General features: G+C 42.2%; 2 protein-coding genes across 3 annotated transcripts in view; one reads left to right on the forward strand and one right to left on the reverse strand.

Annotated features, from left to right (window-relative positions):
- Positions 1–23,751, forward strand: part of LOC123974652 (protein NDRG3-like) — a 165,252-nt gene that overhangs the window by 49,028 nt on the left and 92,473 nt on the right. The gene's annotated exons all lie outside the window — the stretch shown is intronic.
- Positions 12,674–22,852, reverse strand: edem2 (ER degradation enhancer, mannosidase alpha-like 2). The gene is made up of 11 exons (XM_046055486.1): positions 22,586–22,852; positions 19,696–19,806; positions 19,193–19,232; positions 18,930–19,035; positions 18,710–18,835; positions 17,235–17,446; positions 16,901–17,042; positions 16,653–16,777; positions 16,392–16,536; positions 15,680–15,801; positions 12,674–14,767 (listed from the first exon to the last, which is right to left on the reverse strand). Exons 1-11 carry the CDS (start codon positions 22,675–22,677, stop codon positions 14,285–14,287), a joined length of 1,704 nt encoding a protein of 567 aa, XP_045911442.1. The 5' UTR covers positions 22,678–22,852; the 3' UTR covers positions 12,674–14,284.

A 23,751-nucleotide genomic window follows, 5' to 3' on the forward strand; every position in this document is an offset into this window, starting at 1 on the left:
CGGGGGGGTTTGACAGGAATTCCCCTTTAGTTGCAGACTGGAAGTCATGTTGAACCGGGTCGAGCGTTAAAATACCTCACAGCTGCACTGTGATGGGCCTGGCGACGTGCACACAGATCCATACATCATGTGAATAGTATGTGATTGTGTGTGAGCGCACTGCAGCCCAGCCCATGTGATTCTGTTGTCACTGACTGGCTGCTAATGGCTAACAGATGAGCCCGTGTGTGTGCGGAGGGTGTGGACCCTCTTAGTCTTAGCCCTTCAGAGTATGATTAGTTTCAGGGAACAACAGCCAAATGTGACACACACACACACGATAACATTATGCAACATCTCAGCAGAGCGGCGTACCACGAGGCACGGCCGACCGTCATCATCTGTTCCTGGACCTGTCCGCGCTGCACGTGCTCGGTGATGATGTCATGGGTGCAGAAGGCTGACCACTCCTTAGAGACGATGTCAAACATTCACAACCGACTCGGAACGCTCGCCAGTCTGCAAAGACCTCGCCCAGAGCTCAGGGTCCTGGTTTTACTGGGTTCATTGGTTTCACTGTTGTCACATGGCGTCACGGCTCTCGTGTATGTGAGGGTTCGTACTGGTCTTACTGGGTTAATCTGTTCAAGTGGTCTTAATGGTTTCATTAGACTTTAGATTTACCTGGATCCACTGGTCCTCTCTTCTCACAGGATTCCCTGGCTTATTGGTGGTTATACTGGTTTTAATGGTTCCAGTGTTCTCTACGGTTTTAGTGGTTTCTTTTAGTTTCTTTCCTGATGTCACTGGCTTCACATGTGTATCACTACTGTAACTGGTTTCACTGGTGACACAGTGTCAATGATTTCACCGGATTGGTTTCAGTACTTTCATTGTTACCACTGGTCTGACTGGTTTCCCTGAAGTCGCTGGTTTCTGTGCTCTCACTAGTTTTACTAGTGTTATTGGTTTTAATCGTTTAACTGGTCACTTTTTGTGCTGATTGTACTGTTTTCACTGGTGTCACTGGATTTACTGGTCACATTGTTTCCACGGGTCCATTGTTTTAAATTATTTCACTGCTCTATGGTTTTACTGGTTATACTGGGCTCACTGGTTTCACTGGTCTGCTTTCTGTATGTCCCTGGTCTTCATTGGAGTCACGATGGCATTGGTTGTATGCGCTTCAGTGGTTTATAGTTTTACCGTTTATACTGGTCTTACTGGTTTCACTGGACACTTTCTGTAGTCACACTGGTTTGGCTGTTGTCTCTGGTCTTTACTGGGCTCAATCCACTGGTCTGAGTTTTTTCACAGTCCTCATTAGTCTCACTGGTGTCACTGGTTTTAGTGAAAGTGATTCTGTGGGCGGCAGCAGGAGACAATCTCCACTGATAAACACTTCATTATCAGTTTCTTTGTGTCCACTAGGACTGGATGTTTCCCAGTTTGTACTGGTTCAAATCCCTGCAGGTAATTCAGCTGTCAGGAAACGTTACATCCAACATGCCACATCTGTATCCAGTCCCGTCCAGCGACATCGCCCTGATCAGTCTCATATCCCCCGGGTATTACTATGCGATCTGTATCTGCATCAGGAAAAACACGTTAATGCAGGTGGAAAAACAAAAATGCGCTCCATCCTTTTGGTATCAGAGCCCACACAGAAAAAAATACCAAAAGCATTGAGTACAGGCGAGAGTTTTCAAAGTGCTCTCATTACCTTTTTACAGTGAAAGTAGCATTAGCCTAGTTAGCGAGTCCACTGACAAGTAGCTTTCTGACACTTAAACACACCGTGTTTGCCAGCTCTGTCTCCCGAATTTGTTTGAGATGCATGAGGGCAAAGGATGCTTATTAATACCAGATGTAAATACAAAGGTCTGTGATCAGCTGACATGATTATGTCTTGCTGTTTGGTTTAACTATGGTTTACCTGACTACCATAGTGTGTCTTTACAATCAGTTTTGCAAACTTTATTAGTTGAAATGGACCTCAACCTTTCTGTGAATACATCGAGAGACTACAGAGCTGCAGTAGATCAGTACCTCAAGTGGCGACTGTAAAGGTTCATTCTGCAAAACATATTTTGCTCAGACAGCTTTTTCTGTGAAAGGAGGAACGTCTTTGAACTCCTAAACACTTGAATGTTGCCGAAAACTTCACCACTTTTAAGAGAGTTACCAAATCCTTGTCATTTCAGTATGAAATGTGTATTTTACAGTATCTTGTTGACCCCAGTTTACCTTCTTTTTACATTTTTAATGTCTTATTTCCACAAAAGCCCTTGTAGAACAGGTGCAAATTCGCATCTGCTATAAACACTAACGACGCTGATGAAACTAAACGAAATATATAAAAACCCTTTTTTTCCGAGACGGCGACAATGTCCCTAAACGCTGACTGTGACTTTATTAACGTGCAATATTGTTGATGAAAAATGACGACACTAAAATGTAATTCATAAAATAAAAACGTTAATAAAATCTCTTTCTGTCAGTATAATGAGGAGACAAAATATTACAGGCCAGATTTTCTCCCTCTAAATTTTCACCTGAACAGTTTGTTCTTTCAGCTGTATTTTTTTCTTCCTCTGCTTTGAACGCTGGCCGACCGAGGCGAGACGCCTGGTGGGCGAGGAAAACGTTACTGTGGAGGATGCAAACTCAGGTTTTGAACACAACATGCTAGGGAGAAAGAGGCGCTTAGATATTTGGTCCCATTTCAAAGACAGTGAGGCGGACAAAAAAACAGAGTGCCTGATTATATCAGACGGCAATTTGGTTATAAGATTTTTGGAAAAAACACTACAAACTTGAAGCGGCTTATCAAGGCTAACCACCCGGGAACTGAGGTACGTTAGTGTCTCCTTTGCAATAAGAATTTGTAGAAAGCTAACATTCAAATACAAAACAATTTATCTATATGTGAGAGGAGTTAAACAAAGACTAAAACGATAAATATCTCTATTTTGGTTGGAGCAGATTGACAAAAATGTTAAATCAGAATTAAACTAATGAGTTAGAAAAGACTAAAATGATGGTTAATGACTAAAACTAGATTAAAATACTTTTCTATAATAATTTTCTTTTGACTAAAACACCCAGACTTTTAGTCAACTAAAAAATGGTGTGCAGTGGACTAAATATGACAAAAACTAACAAGGACATTTGACACAGGACTAAGAAGATTAAATCTTAAAATGGCTTAAAACACAATTAACACTAATAACCACTACGATACCTGCATCGGATGGTCAAACCATGAATTAATAAATAAATAATCCAGATAATGTGTATGAATACCAAAACACAGTTTAATACCAGGTGGAGAGAAGGTACAAAACCATTGGTAATCTGTACTACGGGTTACAAACAGTTGGTGTGGTGTGGTACCCCCAACCCAGTCACTTCCTTTTCCGCCTCCTTCTAAAACACGCTAAAATCAGATGACCAACGTATTTATAGACAAGAAGAACAAAAAGAAGAACACACAGTGGTAACTCTCTGTGCAAGTCTTAACAGAGAACATTCACGTTCAGCTACGTTCTTCTTCTACAGTGGCTTTTCTGCAGAAGACGGGAGAGGAATGGCAACTCCTGCACGAATACGAGCATAACTCTTGAGAGCTTGTGCACGTTAATGGTTGCAGACCTGCAAAGGTGATGGCACACAGGTCTCCACACAGAGTATGTTTAGAAAGAAAAGTCAGCAGGATCCTGTAGAAATTCCTGTTCTAAATTCAATAACCTAAAAATCTGAATATTTTCTGGACTCTGACCAGTTGGGAGGACAAACATTAAAGTCACACTGGGATTTCTAGACCACAGTTAATTACAAGTGACACAGATTGAGAGAACGGAAGCTCCTCCTGTCTGGGAAAAGTGTTGAAACGAATGATCTAACTGTAAAGACGTCAGAAGATTTAAAAAGTCTTATATATTTTTGGTGGGAACCCTTATTTCACCATTTTAGAACAGTAAATGAATCCAGAGTTTAATAAGCTGTCAAATAAGCAAGTGACGGCACAAGAAGAACGTCTCACTTTACTAAATATGTGTTTTATTGTTCCTCCGTCCTCACTTTATTATTTCCATCTTAAAGAAACAGTTTGTGAGATTTTGGGAAATAAGACTATTTTTTGATTGTTAAAGGTACAATGTGTAAGAACTGAGACTCTTTTTTTAAGATAAAGGACAAAAGATGTTTGCAGTTACACATTAACAAGGTCACAGTCATATTTATTTATTAAATACAAGGGTGTTAACGCAAAAAATCTAGCTTGTATTGTTGTGTTACTTTTCTCCCAGCTGACGGCGTCGAAAGTAACAATGTGCCACTTTTGTTTAAAGTGAAATTATACGGAAGTCGTTCTACATTTGTACAAAATACCACCTGATATTGATAGAGCACACCTGTGAGTTGGTGACCCCAGAAAAAATATATCTCTCTACAACAACCCCGCTCTCCCCTCCCCTTCAGCGTCTATATGGAAAGCTTCTAGGTTTAGGAAAACATCATGGTTTTGGGTTGAAATAATTACATTAAGTAAAGGCGGATGGGCTACAGTTACGCTGAAGGATAACTTTGTCAGGTTTTCCCAAAGCGTCGGTATTTGACGCCCTGAGATGAGACCAGGCTCTTATTTTTACATCTAACTCGTGCATTAAGGGTTTATTTCCACCAAACCAGAGCCGGCGATTGTTGGAACAGCACAAAGACTAACCAAGACGGTTTTGACGAGATTTATTTTGTTTCTGTCGAGTGTAAATGAAGTGTGCTTTACGATCACTTAAAAAGGCGGTTAGTTTGGTGAGAAAAACTTCAGAAGATGTTGTTTATTTTCTTTCAGGCTCATTACAGCGTTTCTTCACCTAGAAAACGACAACATAGCCCGATGGATCGAGGGCTTAAAATGACCGAATTTTAAGTATTGAGCGCCCTCTTGTGGCGTGCATGTGACATTTCATGGAAAACGGCAGGTATACGATATAAACTATAAAAATTTCACCTACTTTGTAGGTGGTGGGTAGGGTGGACGGTTAGTTAATTAGGCAACCTTAAGCCCCAGAGACCGGAGTTCGGTTCCCATGTGATGAATAAAGCCAACATCAGTTTTTAGCGTTAGCTAGCAATATTTTGGTGGTTTTGTAGTGTTTATTATTTACAGTGTTAACCTCCCTGTGTTGGAATGGAGAACAGACAACGCTCATACACCGTACAACTTTTATTAATTAATAGCGTCCCATTAATAGAGTCCCAAATAGCCACCTACCCCGTTTACACACTTGGACAAATAAACGCAGGTCTCCATTAAACGCCTGGTCTGGTTTTTATAGAAGTTCTTTGGATGTATAAAACCTCTTAAACCCTGCGGTGTCGCCCGCTTTAGCTGCTTCTAAGCTGCTTAGATCGTTAATACAAATATTAATGTTTAAACGTATCATCAATATGTCAGTATGAACATCATTAGTCGTTCAGTTCATTTAACGGAAACAACGAGCCCCAAAGTCTAATTCTTATAGAGTTACCGGTGTAACCTGCCTGGTACAAGAGATGAAAAGAAGAAAAACGTTATCTTTGAAGCGCTCGTTGAATGTGTCCCTTCCTTGATTATTTATCTTCCTTCAGTCTGCGAGGGTCCACCGATCAAAAAAATCAAAGCAGCTGTGAAGTCCATCGCTCTCTGTCTGCTAACTTCTGCCACACTCATCTCATCCTGCATTCTGCCTTCAAAATAAAAGCGGATGATCTGTCTGTCGGAGCTAGATCAAATGAATTACGTGTATTTGATATTACTGGATAATTTTTTTTACAAGTAATATTCTGTTTGAAATAAATAAACTGTTTCATAGTCGCCTATTTCAGTATTGTGCAAAAGGAATTAAAGGAAATATACGGCTGGATAAGCAGTATAATAGGTCTCCTTTAAATGGCTCTAATTCACCTTTTAAGTCATCAACAGGAATGTAAAAGTCAATTTCATTTGATCGATGATTTCCAAGAAAAGATAACAGCTCTTGAGTTAAAACTGGGCTGCAGTAAATCCCCTCTGACTGGTTTCACTCCTGCAGGAAGCAGAGCGGCGGAGGCAGATTGCATCACCACATGTTCTCCTTACTGCTATTATTGTTCTGTTCTTAGTGTGGAGAGCAGAGGAACCAACAGACAGGACCGGAGGCTTTGTCTGAATAATACCTAATGTGGAACTAGAAATGTCTGCTGGCATATACTAAAAAAAACTGCAGGTGCGAACACTGTAAAGTGTCGTTAATTTCTTGCTGTGTAATATAGCGCGGAAGTTGCCATTTAAATTGAAGCACTTGAAAATGATGAAAATGTAAAAGAGGAAGTAGTTGGACTTTTAGATTACTGTAAGTGTAACTGCTTTCATCACTGACAGTTCAGAGCAAGGGGCATTACGAGCCAATGAAAAAAGCCCGTTGCAGAGTAAGAGGTATCAACGGTTGAACTTTCAGTCAATGTATGAGCCATGACAGCAGCTGAATTATCCGTTTAAATTTCAGCTGAAGTTGCGGAGTTGGACACAGTTGAGTTATGCACTGTAAGCAGTGGCAGCAATTAAAATGTCAGTTGAAGTGTAATTGCTCAAAGCATGTGAAATCTGCTGAGAGTACTTGAGGAGTGAACCGGCGGTCAGACGGAGCACGGTTCCTGCAGTCAGAGGCGTCTTTTTCCAGCTGTTTCCTATAAGCGTTTTGCACGCTGCTAATGTGCTCGGGGGCGCCTCGCGTTTTAGACGCTAGGAGCACCTCGCTTTGAAGAGCACCAACCGTCACAGGCTTTTTTTCCCTTATTTTCCAATTGCATGACTATAGTGGAGGACAAACTAGTGGGTGAACAGAAAACAGCAGGCCTTGAAGCAAATTAGTGCATTACTTTAGGTGTTTCAAACTGCGCTAATTGTTAACAGGTAGCATGCACTTCATGGTTTGTGTTGAACTAACGTTAGCGTGCTTTCATCAACATTATCATTGTAACACAGTAACTAATCCTAAACCCATAATATAGCATTAACAATAAAACAAAAGACCTACCACAAACAGAAGCTCGGCTGCTTGACGTGCAGTTAGCGAAAATTTTGTGACGCTAGGTCCGACGATTGACAGCAGATTGTCAAACGGTCTCCGACTCATCCTGCATTAAGCCTTGAACCGAAGCTCCTAGACCAGTTGGTGGCAACGTTACTCCCCTCCTCTTTCTGCAACACAGTCTCACTCCCTACTCGTCAAATGTCTGACGCATGGTCAAGGCCCTTTGTCGTCGCTTTTTAAAGACTTGGGTAGCCCTTTGGCATCAATTATTGACGTTTAGGGACCCACAGTCAAGTTAGCAACGCTTAGCAACAATAAATATGCAATATCCGGTTACACTTTCAAGATAAAACGTAACGTTTCGATACATTGCCATGTTGAAACGCGCATAATTAAAGTCGTGAAACGTTTCGTTAGGTTTAGGCACAGAAAGTACTTGGTTGGGTTTAGGCAACAAAACTACTTGGTTAAGGTTAGGAAAAGATCATGGTTTGGGTTAAAATAGCTATGTATGTCAATTAAGACTTAAGTTAACTAACGTTAATATCAATTTACCTCACTCGCCTAAACAAAAACATTTAAAGTTTTGTTTCGCACGGGACACAAACCCTGTTCTCCTGCTTCAAGGTCCGGGTTCTGGCCCTCTATCCACCCCAATCACCTCCTTACTTCGTCTTTTCTCTTAAATATCATACTTGCCTTTACCATCAAAAACTGACACAACAGGGCTTCCCTCAATACGTCGAACTATGACGTCAAAGGGGTCCCTAGTGCGTCACAAACTGACGATTATGGCTCTTGACCAAGCGTCCATATGTGACGACTTGGGAGTGAGACCGGGTCGCTTTCTGAGGTTCTCATGTACCAACATGGATCTCTGTTTCGCTGTGTCCAGGATACTCTTAAGGTGCAGCCTCCCACGCTCAACCAATCACGTCAATCAGTTTAAGCCATGAAGGCGACTTAAATATCAGTTAACATTAAAGCTGCTGAACTGTCGGTGTAAGAGTTGATAAACGATAAAAACAAACTGAACAGCCAGTATGTGAGAAACTAGTCTAAATAGGTTAAAAGTAGAGTTTAAAATACTTTGACATATTTCATCATATTGCCTCTTTATTTTAAACAGAGTACAATCGAATAGAGTGGCAGCAGAATACAGAAAGAATCATGAGGCATGAGTTCTTCTAATCTGTTTTAAAGACTTGTTTGGAATGAACTCAAGTAAACACTCACAGAAGTTAGTCATGATCCAGTCATCAATACAGACAGATCCAGAGACACACCCTGAGAGGAGGGGGGGAGGAAGGAAGGAAGCGAAGGAATGTAGGAAGGAAAGGAGGGGAAATAGTCCAGCCATGGAAGGATGGAAGGAAAAGAGAAAGAAGAACATGATAAAAAAGGATGGTGGAGGAGGAGGAGGGTAACCGGAAGGGGGGGAAAAAAGTAAGAAGGAAAAGCATGTATGTTAGGAAGGGGTTCTGGAGTTTTGGGATTGAGGGGGATAAGAGGGAAGTAAAAAAAAAAGGTAAGAAAGGACACAAGAAGAAAGGAAAGAAAGGGGCAAGGAGTCAAGGAATTAAGGAATAAAAACATGAAGACAGAAAATAAGAGGATGATGTAAGTAAAATACGGCATAAAGGGGAAAAGAAAGTTATGAGGCAGTGAGAGAGAGTGAGGGGAAAAAAGACAATAAACATTTTAAGAGAATCATGGGGAGGAGGAGAAGGAGGAGTGATGGAGGAGCAATGAAAAGGTCAAATAGAAGAACCCCACCCAGAGAGAGAGAAGAAGGGGATGATGACAAGAGGGGAAGGGAACAACAAGGAAGGAGCAAATATGAGTTAGATGTGAAGGGAGGGAGGAAGGAGAGGAAAGGTGAGGAGTCCCACCCTGGATGACGGAGGAGGGGATTTCTGCTGAAGCTAAATGACAAACAGAACTGAATCCAGTCAGTTGTTCTCCACAGTCACGGAAACGGTACAAACTGTTACACCTCAGAGAAGAAAAGCTCCGATAAACAACAGCTTTGTTATTATCAAGTAAAGCCCGGTCGGAGAGCTCGGCGGCCGTCGGGCTGCGATCAGGGGTAAATCAGCGGTCGCCAGTCGTTACGAGTGAACTACTCAACGACGCATTAAAACTTATCGCTGACACATCGCCGACGTCTGCCAGATATCTAGTACGCCAAATATCCGGAGGAGTCGGTCGCCTCGACGTCCACATCCAGCCAATGAGAGCAGGCAGCTACTTTTTCCTCCCCTCCAGCTCTCTGTAGCTCAGACGATCGCTGCTACCTGCTGTGCTGATCCATCCTTTCACCCAGATTCTTTGTCTTTACAATAACAAACAGATGTTTCCTGTGTAGGTTCGTGTCATTTCCCGTTTCACGTTTCACATTCACGTGTTTTCTTGACAAAACGTGACAAGACTTGCGGACAAGACAAGACTCCCGTCACAAGACGGTAGGTCGTGCACGGCGATCAGCTGACGCCGAAAGTCGTGTGGTCTGCACGAGCCTTAACATGCGATGAAACGCATCTTTCCTGCGGTCAGGTTAAAGACCCACGTCTCCTTTTGTGGCCTTTAAGAGTCAATATGGGGTTTGGGGTCCTTCGCCAAGAGAACAGGAGGTGTGGAGTTTGTCAAACTCTGACATTATGGTATTTCTGGCTGACTCATTTAAGAATTCAACCCGTTGTCACTGATCACATGTGGATGGATGGTCAAGACCCCCTCGCGTCAGTTTGTAACGCACTGGGGGTCCCTGTAGAATCATTTGTGAACAGAAACTGTTCATTTCCCGTGTGAAACAAAAAGTCAAAGTTTTTATTTAAGTTGCTTTAGAAACCTACCTATCTCATCCACACCTGATCTTTTCCTAAACCTAACCAACTACTGTTTTGGTCCCCAAAGCTAACCGAAGTGCAAGATTTAACAACTATTTTTATTTTGAAGGCCTGAACAGACGATGCATATTTATTCTTTGTATTTTCACCGCGGAGCCCTACACGTCCAAAAGCAACACTAAAGAGTACACCGAGAGTTAAAAAGCGTCGCCAAGACATCTTGACCAATCGTTCACGAGTGACAAGTTGGAGTCTTTATTATGCATTGTTTTCAACCTTGTGATATTATGCTAATTGCAGCACCCGACAGTGATGTCATAGTGTACTGGTACGTTATGACATCACCGCAGCAAGGTGAGAAATTTAACCACTGGATGTCAACAAAAACAAGATTTTTAAGCGGTGTTAAGTTGCTATTTGTGAATCATACCATTATTGGTGTGATTCACAAATAGCAAAAATGGTATTTATTGGTACCATTTATAAATACCATTATTATATAATGGTATGGTCATTATGGTAACGATATTAACCATTATAAAGCCATTGTTTAATATAATAATAATAAAAATGTTTTTTAACTGATTTCAGTTGAGGAGCTTCGGCTGTTGCAGGTCAACCGGTTTTATCATCTGTCTAAAACGCTACCAACCAGTTGTGTCTCCGTCATGAAGCATAAACCTCCCCGTCTAAAGATTTCAGCCATCGCTCAAGTTCTTTAAAATTCAGTTTTTGTAACTCCCGACGGACCGTTTAGCCCCCGACTGTGGCTTTGAACTGTAGCTCTGCTAGTCTGGAGCTTAAAGTGAGAGCGGTGATTTATATACAAATCAAATTTCGTAGCAAGTTTTAATTCGCTAGCTTGTTTAAAAATGAGGCTGTAAAAATCTGCTCTGTGAGACGGACGAGCGATGGACCGTAAAAAACGTTCCAGCAACTCTTTCCAACACTCTTCACAGTGTGGGCTGCCCTTTAGTGGGGAACATGGTTCAGTTTGGTTCCTCGTCTAAAAACATCTAACGAAACTGAGGTAGAGATTCTGCAGGGGCTGCAGATGTTTCTAATTCAAACTCATGTGACCGCGTTTACAGTCAGAGTGGTTCTGAATATTCTGAACGTCCACACTGCCTCCCCCGATCTCTCTCTCTCTCCAACAAACTCTGAGTCTTTAGAGTCTGGACGCCACAAATTGCACAGATTATACAGATTACAGAGCCCACTGTCGCTGACAGTCTCTGCTGGAAGACGTTCATGCCGTTGCACCGGTTTCTTGACATCGAAAGTGACAGAAAAGGTTGTGTGAAAAAGAAGGAGAGAGAAATTCAAACCTACTTTCACACCTCCGCACAAAAGCGGAGGTGTGATTTTTAGGATCGTCCGTTTCGGGAAGCTGTCTCCTCGATTCCACCGTTAAGAAAAGAGGGTTTCAGAAACAGTGGTGCTGTAGCTGAGTGACCTGAGGAGACACAAGGACACGTAATCTTAACATCTCTCCGTTGTTTTTTCTGTGGTTGCAAATGTAATATAACTTAACCCTGAATCACCTGATTCATTTGCCTCCACTCTAAAACTATGTGGTTGTAAATGAGTCTGGAATTTGGTCCTTTTTGCTTTGAGACTACGGAGCCCAAGCCTTTGTTTTATGCCTCTTGTCTTCCTATAGATCCTCCAGAGTTTATAGAAACACAACAGAGGTACGTGAAGTATATTTGACTGGCATGAAACGACACTTTTATCTCACAGGTGAGGTGTTAATTCTTCTTAAAGCATGTGAACGTGGGTGAAGCTTATTTATTAGCGTATCATGTAACTTTTAACTAGTAAAATAATATTAGTAGTAGGGCTGCGGCAACAATTATTTTGATTTATCTGTCAATTATTTTCTCAATTAATCGATAAGTTGTTTGTCAGGAATGGTGAAAAATGTCAAGTAGTGTTTCCCAAAGCCAAAGATGATAAAGATTTTTTACGTTTCTTTCTTAAAAATATACTTAATCGATTGTCAAAATAGCTCTTAATAGCGAATACTTTAATAGTTGACAACTATCAATCAGTTAATCGTTGCAGCAATCTAATTAGAAGTCACTTGAGTTACATTAATTGTCATATTAATTGCTGACGTTGCACATGTAAGGTGATTTAACAAAGATGATTTTTTGTTGTTTTTCCAGGTAATTCAGCGAGAAGACACCCGGATGCTGAAAAGTATTTTGTCTTTCATGTGAAAAAAAAAAATAAGTAACAGGGAAATATTTTTGTGCAATGAATGAAACATTTCCCTAAAACTATATTTGGAGGTCCCTGCAGGATCCCGGAACCACAAGAACCACAGATTTACTTGATGGTCACACTGCTGAGAGTGGATATACTGCCTCCTGCTGGCAGCTCCAAACAACTACAGCCACACATGTATCCAGCATTTTAATATTTCAAGTATGGAGCTTCAGCCACGTGATAACGTGTTCAACTTCTTTGAAGCTGGGGCTCTTAGCATGCAGAGGGGATGCATCTTAATTCACACGTTAACAATCTTAAATTCGCTCTGTGAGACTCCAGACACACGTTACAAAGACACTTCCAGTGAGGACTGCCCTTTAGTCTTACTCTCTCATGTTTCCTGGTTTTATCAAGTCAGGAACCTGGTCCGGATTTTGGTTCCTCGCCACAACAAAAAGTCTAAAGCAGAGCTGAGGTAGAGCTTCTGGTGTTGCAGATTATTTTTCTACAGTATGAACTTCAGTCTAAAGACAAAAGCCCGGCAATGAACAGAAAGAGACAAATCACACAGCATTTAAATAAAAATATATTTCACCTTCAGTATAAATTAGAGCTACAGAGACAACACAAGGTCAAGGTCCGAGTTCTTGGGTCACTTGGGTGCCGTCGTCACAACAAACAGATTTATGAATGATGTTAAATCTGTTTGATTTTGCCACATTGGGCTTAAACCAGTTTGGAACCTCATTGCTCCTATTGTGATATTTTAATGTCTCAGCGGCTGTTTGTGTTACTAATTTATACAGAGTTGCTCTACGCCGCACGCCACCTCACTAGAAATGTAACGCAGACCGCAAGAACTGGTAGCATTGCATTTCCGCGTTGTCTAAAGCAGCTGTTGTTAAACATCGATCAGCTGCAACTCCACGCTCAGTTTCAGCCGCCATTGTTTGTAGCAGCCAGCGAGGAGGAAGAAGAAGAAGAAACTTAACTCTCGCCGTGTTTCCATCAATGTTTTTTAACGCGCATCTTGAAGTATCGCATTTGAAAAGGTCGATGGAAACGACAAATTTCGGGGAAAAAATCCTTAATTTAGCAAAAAAAGTTTTTACGCTCGCTTGAGGTGTTTTTTGTCGAAAAAGAGTAAATTCGCTAAATGGGAGATGGAAACACTTTTTCTGAATAAGTTCTGACGCAGTGAACTTGTAACTCACATCTGATCAGCTGTTTCTGCTGTCGGCGTCTCGCCCGGTTGTGCAGAGGTTCTGCACGCCTGCCAAGAATTTCCTGCACCTCGCGGCTGGTTACGCTCATTTGTGCTGAGAAAAGAGGTTGATGCAAATCTGGGCAGGAAGCCTTCATCAGCTGTTCTGCTGAATTATGCATTCACCTCTTAAAGGTCCTTCTCAGATCCTTTGCTCTGCACGCTGATCAAACGGGGTCATCACCGCATATTTTTGCTCAATCTCAGTGAATGCTGCTTCTACGGAGTGTAATAAAATTTTAACGACTCTAAACGTTCATAAAATAAATACTTCAAATCATTTATCACCATTGATGAACCCCACAAAGGATATTATAGCGTTGCAGAACTCGGCATAACACCGGATATTCCCTTAACGTGTGGAAACAAGGCTGGTAGCAACTTGCCCGCTTGAAACACATTCCTGAGGGACCTCTCTCTGTTTTTCTCAGATCAGTGGCCCTCAGGTTCATGCGACTGGATTTGTTTCTGGTTTGGAACCCAGACGTCTTGTTTATTACAGCCATGTGTAACGTCGGCTCCTACCGTAACCAGGTTTCCAAACCAGCTGATGGAAACGCACGTTTCACAATTATTTATTTAGTTTTTTTTGACATTTCAAAAGTACTTTTAAAATTTGCATGACAATTGAAACCTGCCGCCAACTAGCAGTAACTGCAAAGCGACGCAGACACCAACGCACAAGTATAAAAGCTCACAACGGCAAGCATTATTGTGAGCATTCTACAATCCTGAGTCAAATTCCTCGTTTGTGCACACATACCAGGCAAATAAAGCTGATTCGGATTCTGATAAATTGGCCTTTAGTTCTCTGACAAGCTGACAAAAAAAAATAACAGTGAGAAAGAAACGCCCGCTGACTCCAAAGAGTGAATCGAGCCCAGATATCAAGAGTTCCTGGTCATCCTGTGATCCGAGTGTCAGGTGTCATCAGTGAAAACTTGTCCCAGGACGGAGAGTCGAGCGCTGAACGGCTGAACCGGGCAGGACAACAGGGGTCGCGTCTTCTTCTCGCCCGGTTTTAGTGCGATGCTCTCCGATTGGCTTGGGGGAGGGCCTTCTGTCTGTTTGGTGGGCGGCTTCGATTGGCTGCTGGACTTTTCTGCGGGCTGCGATAGGCTGAGGAGGAGGTCTCGGAGCTCCTGTCGGTCCTGGGCGTGGCGGCTGCAGCAGTACAGCGCCGCCGGGTCGAGAGGGTGAGCCTCCGTGTTGAAGATGAACCCCCCGGCCCCTAAAACGCACTGCCCCCCGTCACCTCCCTCCTCCCAAGCCCCGTCCCCCTCGGTCCCGCCGCCGTGCAGGAAGTGGGCGGGGTCAAACAGCAGGTAGAGGTACTTGATGGTTTCAGCGAGAAAGAAAGACTCCATCCGATTGTCCAGCTGGTGATCGCGCAGATCTTTAACCTGCAGGAGGAGAAACAAACAGATTCATTGATTTAAAACACGTTTAAATTGGTTCCAACCGCTGTTTTCATTTTAAATCTATAAATAAATAATAAATTTATTTTTTTGTTTTGAGATTTCCACATGTCGAAAGCGGATATATTTTAGACAGTAGAAAAAAAGTGTAAAATGAAACCAGACATTAAGTTAGGATGGATGCTTAACATGTAGTCAATTAAAAATAATATAACATAAAATTAATTTATTTTAATTAATTTACCAAACTAGAAAGTTGCAGCTTCTCCAAAGTACAGCAAACATCAGACCAACACAAACATCACCCGAGTGCTACACGAGTAAAAGGTGCAGCTCCCCGACGTGCAGTTAACTCACGGCCCGACCACGAGAACAACAAACGCACATTTTCAGCTGAGGACTGCGGCTCACTTCAACTCAACACTCAGCTGATCTCAGTAAACACTTTCCTGATGAGTCTTCTTCAACACAGCATGATGTTCATATAGTAAATTATGGTCCCATTTATTTTAAAATAGGCCACAAAGCGGAGGATGTTTCAGAGCGGGATTATCTATGATTGACAAGCCGTTACCATGGCGACCTGTTTGGGAAGTCGTTCTTCCGACTTTGGTGTGTTCGTGTGCTTTTAACGTGCATGGAAGCTACTACAAAGACGTGTTGGATTAGCGTTATCAGATCGTTTAACCTAAACCTAATACCATTTTAAGAATGAACGTTAGCAAAAACACTTACATGCAATAAGTGATTTTGCACCGTTAATCAAACGTTTCTAACCAACAACCATGTTGTCGGCTGAACGACTTCCCAAACCGTCCGAGGAGCAGTAAGGGTTTTCATGACACAGAATTTAGACCAAATCAGCTTCAGGCTAAATTTTGGACAAACAGATCTTACAGTGGCGTATCCGCAGGGCGTCTTGGCGATCCTCTCTATGGACTCCAAAGCGTCGAGGCCCAGCTGGAGGTAGGTGTGGTCACCTGTCGCCCTGAACAGGTACATGGCACTCTCTATTAACTCTGGAATAAATGAACACAGAAACACTTAGGGCCTGATTCACTAACATCCTGACTAAAGAGGACTAAACTGCGTGTGCGTTTAAAATATTGCACGTGTAATTTTAGTACCTGTTATGGGTGATTTACTAAGAATTATTGCTTGATGACAACAGGTGCAAACACAGTGGAGGTGGCCGTATTTAAATGAGGGTTTTGCGTGTTTTAACGGTTTCCGCCATGGAGAGTCGGGAGGAAAAGCAGCCGCTGCGTAAAAACCTTGGTTTGTTTCATTCAGTGCGTCCCGAGTATGTGGAAATCGTCTGTACCTGCCCGTCCTGCCTGTACTTGGGACAGCACACCTGAAAAACTGCTTTGGGAAACCCCAGCAGAAACAGATCCAGCATGCTGGAACGACCCAGACGCGAGGAAAAGCCAGCAGATCGCCCCATTCCCTCTCCGATACCCACAACGGATTGTGTCGCTGTGAACAGTTGGTGATCTAATATTTTTAATTTCTCTGGCTGTGTCTACCATAACATCTCTGCAACACTTGGTGGTTTGCACCTTCAAACTTTATTCAAATATGCATGAGGTGAAGTGGTTGGACTGACCTGGTCTCAGCGGGTATCCCTCTCTCTTGTCCACAGTGTAACCTTGAGGGATGCTGTAAAACTCCGGCAGACCTCCAAACTGCCTCCACACAGAGTAATAGTTCTGGAAAGTTCTTACAGCGCTGTCCAGGTTCCCCACGAGAGACTGAAACACAAAATGAAATTAATATTTATGAAGGCAATTTCATCACAAGTGTGTTGAGTATTTAAGCATTCGAAAGCAGCATTAAACAATGTTTGTTTTCAGTAAACTGTATGCACCTGCAGGCCGGGCCAGAAGGCCTCCAGAGACTGGAAAACAGGCATGGAGACGGTTCCTTTATGCATCTGGACCCACAGGTACCAGTCGTCAAATCTGGTGTAGTTCTGAATGGCTCGATCGTACGCTGAGAAAAATTTAATTAACAGTTTTACGCGTTAAGCTTTTCTATTCGTTATCTGTCGGCCGTCAGGATGTGGTTGTTGGTTGTGTAGGGCCTTGCAGAAGGAGGGGGTTGTGTGAGCGTTACCCTGGAACATGTCGAGCAGCTCCTCGTCCTGCAGCATGATGGCGCCTTTCACCAGATACTCAAAGTAGGAGTCGACGCCCGCTCCGATGCCAGCGTCCTGCGCCACCCACTTCTTCGACAGGATGTCGATGTGGTTCCCCACCTGGACAGACAGACAGACGGGTAAGAGAAAGAGACGGGTGTCTTTTTAGGAACACGTCTATTTTCTGAAAAATCTCTAATGTATTTCTTCGAATCTTTTCAACCTTCTCCGTTACAAACGGCAAATCAGCAGTTTTGAATTTTAGTTGTTAAGTACTGAAGTAAAAATCAGACAGACAGGTGGAGTAATTACCAGTCCGATGTCAGATCTGGTCTGCCACAGGGCTCTCAGGGCTCGGCGGGCTACGTCCTCAAACGTTGCGTCTCCTGTGAGTCGACTCAGCGTGGCGAACTCCAGGATGAAGGTTCCCACGCCGGCGGTACAAGTTACGGGCGTTTCGGTGGGACTGACGCCGTTCAGCAGGTTCACCGTCCCGTACGGCATGCCGGTGGGAGTCTGGAACGCTAAAAACATTTATCCAACATGTCACGGCTCTCAAAGTCCAGCACGCAACACAGAGATCATTACTGTTACGACTTAGGGGTTAATAATGTTGCATGTTTCAATAACTAATAAATGGGTCACTCCTTTTTTCAAGTAATCCATTAATCATTTAGACTAGAAATGTCAGAAAATAGTGAATAAACAGGCCATCGAAGTTTACTAAAGGTCGTGACTTCTTCTAATTAGATTTTCTGTCCGACTAGCAGTCCAGAAAACAAAGATATTTACATTTATAATAATATAAAAGAGAGAAAAACTGCTAATTGTCACTTCTGAGCAGCAGCCATCTGCGCTTGATGCATAACTTTAATTATTCTATTATTAAAATAGTTGGTGATTCGTGTTCTTTCAGCCTTGGTAGTTAATATGAATATTAGTGGAATAAAACACTCCATGAAAGCCGATAATGCTGCTTTCTGCTTACATCTTTGCTAATTTTTATGCACTGTACAGTTTACTCAGGTCAGACTGGGTAACTCAAGAAGTCTCCCCTCTCTTCATTCAACCTACCACTAACGTTTCATCTGTACAAAATGAACTATGCATCCTGTGTGAATCTGCACCTCCGTCACCTCGTTGTGATGTACCGTCAGTGCCCAAGCTATGAAGACGCAGCTTCTGTCATAACCTGCGATTGCTCCTGCTGGTGTGGACGCTCAAACCAACAAAGTCTCAGTGAGGACATTTGATCACAGCACTACGTCTGACAGCCGTTTAAATTTGCTAAAATTTGCATTTAGTTTGGTTGCTGCACACTGTTGCCTTGCAGGACTTTTAATTCTGTCCGTCTTCACATTAAACTGGCAACTTAAAACCTGAGTCTGGACATTCAATCTAGTGGCCGATTTATTCTGTGTATTTGTGTTCATATTAACCGGTATGCTAATTTTGGCTTGCGACAAACCAGCTTAAACAAAACAGCTGACTCCCGATAAGCTTTTTCAGCAGCTGATACGAGCAGCCTCTATCCTGATTGACTGGTTACCATGGTAAAGACTTGTCCCCATGTGGCCCCGCCCTAAAGCCTCCCCTGCTTCCTGGTCTCTGTTCCTCTAAACGGGACCGTAAGTTACTAAACGAACATCATGCTGTGTTGAAGAAGACTTGGAGTCGCCCCCTGCTGGCTGTTAGAGAGAACGCAGGTTTAAGGTGTTTCAGGACCGGCTTCGCTTTTTCAGACTCCGAGGTTCCTGCTTGGTGTGTAAGATGTGGTGTTTTCATACCAGGCAGCAGTTTCCTGGCGGCGTCCTCGGCCATCCTCAGCAGTGGGCCTGAACAGGGCCAACCGGGCTCCAGCTCCATCCCCGCCCTTCCTGCCAACAGGTGAGCCGACAGCAGACCACCCACCACTACACACACACATAAACACACCGGACTATTAAAGAGAAGATTTTACTGAGGCACAGAAACTAAACTCATTCGTTCATCCGCCTCCTTCCGTACCTCTGATGTTGGTTTCAAACACGGAAGCGTTGACGTCGATGTCAAAGTCCACGGTGTCTTGGAGGAGCGACGCCACGCGCTGAAACTCTGTGCGGTTTCCCAAAACCTTCAGAGATACGTTATTCATAATTAAAAACAACACAGCTCCTGGGTCAACAAATTTAAAGCGAACACACGGCGGGACGCTGGCGTTTTTAATCACAGATGTTTACATTTGTAAAAAGGTCCTGTTCTGAAATCTAAAATTATTTTTCAGATCTTACCAGCAGAGTGTCGAGAGCATCGATCAGAGTGAGTGAGAAACTGTTGGGTAAAGATGGAGGATGTTTTATTATTGGCTGATTTGTTTGACAAAATGGCAGTCGAACAAACAAGTTAAGTGAAAATAAAGTTTATATGGCATCAATCAAAAAAAAAAAAAACAGTATAAAAAAAGAGGTTTTAGATTAAAAATATGTATTAAAAGGTTCATCTGAGTTAATTATGTGTATCAAGACAATAATGAAGAACTTTTGTGGCTGTAAATGTAAAAGAGATGCTGGATTTCTGGAAGAAAAGGCAGAAAACTAGGTGGAAATTTACATAATTTACATCTGTGAATATAAAATGTAGATAAATGTAAATAAAACTATACGTCTCATTTGCGAAATTAAAAAGTGGGTAGACCTGCAGTGTCCAGAGAGCCGATGTTACAGTATTCTTTTTAATATTACTTCTTTAGCTTTTTTAGTTTTAGGGTATTTCATTTCCCCTGAAGTCACCTTACCTGCCCCAGGTGTCTTGTCCGTCACAGGTGAGTGGGCGGAGCTCGTCGTAGGGGAAAGCGTTGTCAAGGTAACTGTTGTAGGCGTGGTAGAACATGGATTTGATTCGCTGCCTGCAAAATTGAAGCGAGGGAGAATCTGTTTACTGACAGACATTTATGATTCTTTTGCTTAAACTTTACGACAGGATAAACCTGCATCCTTGTTTAGTCCACCTCAGTCCAGACTGACTTAACTTTGTGTCCTGTTATCAGTGTGTCCTCCTGTTGCTTTTGTAGCTTTCAGTGATTCTATTTTATTTTATTTTAGAGACCTATTATGCTTTTCCACATTTTATGACTTATCTACAATGTTATAACATTGGATGTTCATGTTAAACATGGTGAAAGCTTCAAATAATGAGGTTACAATTTTAAAAAGACATTTCTGTGAGCGTAAACCTCAGATTTCCTCCTGTTTTCAACGGCTTTTTCTACCAACGGCTCCGTAATTCGACACACGGAGCCAGACGGAGCCGCTGTTCCATATATGGTCATTTGCTCCCACAGCAACGGCACAGCAACGCTCAGTCTGCCTGTTCTGCCCAGCGACAACAACAGCCTGGTAACATGTTTCAGGCCAATCAGAAGACAGTGGGCTTTGAGAGGGGGGGGGAGCTTAAAGAGACAGGAGCATCTACAGCTTGTTTCAGACAGAGGCTGAAATGAAGGCCTACATGAAGAGCCAGTATAAGACAGAAAATTATTTTTTTGAACTTTGAATCACGCAAAGCTGCCGTACAGGCGTCACAGAACTACAGTATAGTACTGGAAAAGCAGAATAACAGGTCTCCTTTAAATTGGACTTGTAAAAAAACAAGGGGACTTCTAACATTAAGAACAATACTAATTTTGATTTTGAGGATTTTAAAATCGGAGATATCAGATAATGTCTTTGGACGGTGGGAGGAAGCCAGAGCGGACGGAGAGAAGCCACGCAGACACGGGGAGATAATGAAGACTCCACAAAGAAAGGCCTGGGACGACCAGGGCTCGAACCCACGACCTTCTCGCTGGTAGGCGTCCAAAGACATGCAGGCAAGGTTAATTGGCACCTCAGCCCGATGTCAGTCACAAAACCACGAACAGGATGCTTCCCACTAGAGCTGCAAGGATTAATCCATTTATTTGTCAATTATTAAATTAATCAGCAACTATTTGGAAAATTCCAAATTCTCTTAGTCCAGCTTCTTAAATGTGAACATTTTCTTCCTCTGTGACAGTAAAATGAATATATTTGGGTTGTGGACAGAACAAGACATTTGAGGACGTCACTTTTGGACACATTTTTCACCATTTGAGGACATTTTATGGACCAAACAATGCAAACAGAGCAGGAATATTAATCCAGAAACATCAGAGAGAAACATTTTACTGTACTTGCATACTTTTACTTTAATGTTTAGAATGCATGACTTTTACTTCTAGTGGAGTATTTTCCCAGTGTGATTTTAGTACTTTTACTGAAGTAAAAGACCTGAATACTTCTCCTGTCCAGTTTCTGCGGCCTGTACTATGAAGGGAGTTCAACCTACTAACTCGAGGTTATCAGGCAAACTTACTGCCTGGAGTTAAACGGTACTACGAAGGTGGATCAGATGTTGGTTAGTTGAGTCCATGTTAACTTATTTGGAGTTGCTCCGTATTTCTCCAGAGGAACGCACGTTGGTAGTGTCAGGAAATTATAAGTTAATGGTTAAATCTAATATCGTGGCGGACGACAAAGCCAGGGAGGCTTGTTGGCATCGCATGGAGTAAATTTGTAGCCTAATTATCTCCCCAGTGTTCTTATTGTAGATCAAATCTCTATTCTGTATTTTATGGGCTCTTCTTTTATGTGTAAATTTTAAAAAGACATTTCTGTGAGCGTAAACCTCAGATTTCCTCCTGTTTTGAACGGCTTTTTCTACCTACGGCTCCGTAATTCGACAAACGGAGCCAGACGGAGTCGCTGTTCCATATATGGTAATTTGCTCCCACAGCAACAGCACAGCAACGCTCCGTCTGCCTGTTCCGCCCAGCAACAACAACAGCCTGGTAACATGCTTCAGGCCAATCAGAAGACTTTGAGAGGGGGGGGGGGGGCTTAAAGAGACAGGAGCATCTACAGCTTGTTTCAGACAGAGGCTGAAATGAAGGCCTACATGAAGAGTCAGTATAAGACAGAAAATTATTTTTCTTTGAATCATGCAAAGCTGCAATACAGGCGTCACAGAACTACAATATAGGACTGGAAAAGCAGTTTAATAGGTCTCCTTTAAATTGTACTTGTAAAAAAACAAGGGGACTTCAAATCTCTATTCTGTATTTTATGGGCTCTTCTTTTATGTGTAATATGATTAAGATGTAAAGGTACAACTGCACATAAGGTCCATTGTAATAGAAAAAAAAGCAGCCAGCAGAGAGGGGGAATAATCTGAGACAGAATTTAATTCCCAAGATTAATCTACAAGTAAAAAACTTGAACATTCTGACATTATAGTCACACATTTATGAGAGAAACTTCACTGTGCGAGGCTGCAACATCACACACACGCGTCTGCCGGGTATTATGCATGAACTGGAAAGTTATGTTAAACTTTGCAATCGGGTTTAGCAGTGAGGAAATACTCCTGAGTTTAGCCCACAATCACTATCATGCACCTCAGAGACTTTGCTGTGGATCGGGCGTATTCAGAAAAGTGAAAGAGTGATTTTTGTTTTTATTTTATGACATTAATTTCAGGGAATTTCACACGTAAAATAATCTAAATCTAAATATGTGAAAACACTACAGGCGAAGAAACTGTCCCGTTAATTAATTAAGATTTCCTGTCTAAAATCCCAGCTCGCTGTCTGAACACAGGTGCGTTACCTGACAGCGGCCATCTCCTCCTCGGTGAACTGATGAGTCGCCGCATCGTTCAGCAGCCAAACAAACAGCGCCACGCACACCTGAGCCCGCATGAAGAGAGGGAGGCACGAGGAGACCCGGGAGAGAGACACCGGGCGGGACTCGGACACGGTGAACACGGGATAAACACGGGATAAACACGAGATGAACACGAGGTGAACACGGGATAAACACGGGATAAACACCGGAGCGCAGGTGGATTCACTCTGTTGTTGTCTCAGCTGTCAGGAAGTGAACGGCCTGCGCATGCGTCGCCCGCTACGCTGACGAGCGCGTTTACCCTGAGGTGCGTTCAAGAACAATTCGGTTTTTTTTTAGCAACGTTAAGCGAATGTGAATAAACTCTTCATAAACCACCGTGGACTGTGTGGAAGAACTCAATATTAGCTGACTGATTAAAAGACAAAATAAACATTAAGTAACTGCTGTTTTGGTACTTAAGAAGTCTTGTTAACGCTTTTTATTTCTTTTATGACGGTTTTCAAGTTGTAGGTAGAGCTGCAATTAACGGACTGTTAATAACGTTACATTTAAAAAAAAATAACTTTATTGACATCTTCAAATAACAAACAGGCAACTTTAGCTAACATTAAATAAATAAATTAAGGGGATTTAATTAAAAAATACACTTTAAGTAACTCAAGTGTCTTAAGGAACTATTGTTTCTTATTCATTTAAATTAAACTTTTATGCATGTTCTTTTATTATCATTCCTGTTTATGTTATACATATATATTGTTTTTCATCCTTTACCTTTTCTCTCATTATTAACTTTGTCTTTATCATTATACTCATTATATTAGTCTGTCCACACATGTAGGGTTCAGGTCAGAGCCGTGAGATTGTTTTGGTGTTTTCCTTACTTGCTGTTTCTCTCTCAACCTTGAAAGTTCATTCAAGGCTGAGAGAGGATCTCTGTTCCCCAACACATAGAAAGCTAGACTGTGTAAATGATGATGCATCCCTTTGCTCGGGGGGCCAGATGCCTGAGGTCTCTGGACCAGCTGTATTTGTGCTTTAATACTTCTCTGTTTGTTCTCTTTTATTAATAAATTCTTCAAAGGCAACGGTTTGTTATTACTCTAATTATATGCTGGATGCCTCACCAGCAAGATTCAGTTTCCACG

This window comes from Micropterus dolomieu, linkage group LG08, assembly GCF_021292245.1.
Source record: "Micropterus dolomieu isolate WLL.071019.BEF.003 ecotype Adirondacks linkage group LG08, ASM2129224v1, whole genome shotgun sequence".
NCBI lineage: Eukaryota > Metazoa > Chordata > Actinopteri > Centrarchiformes > Centrarchidae > Micropterus > Micropterus dolomieu.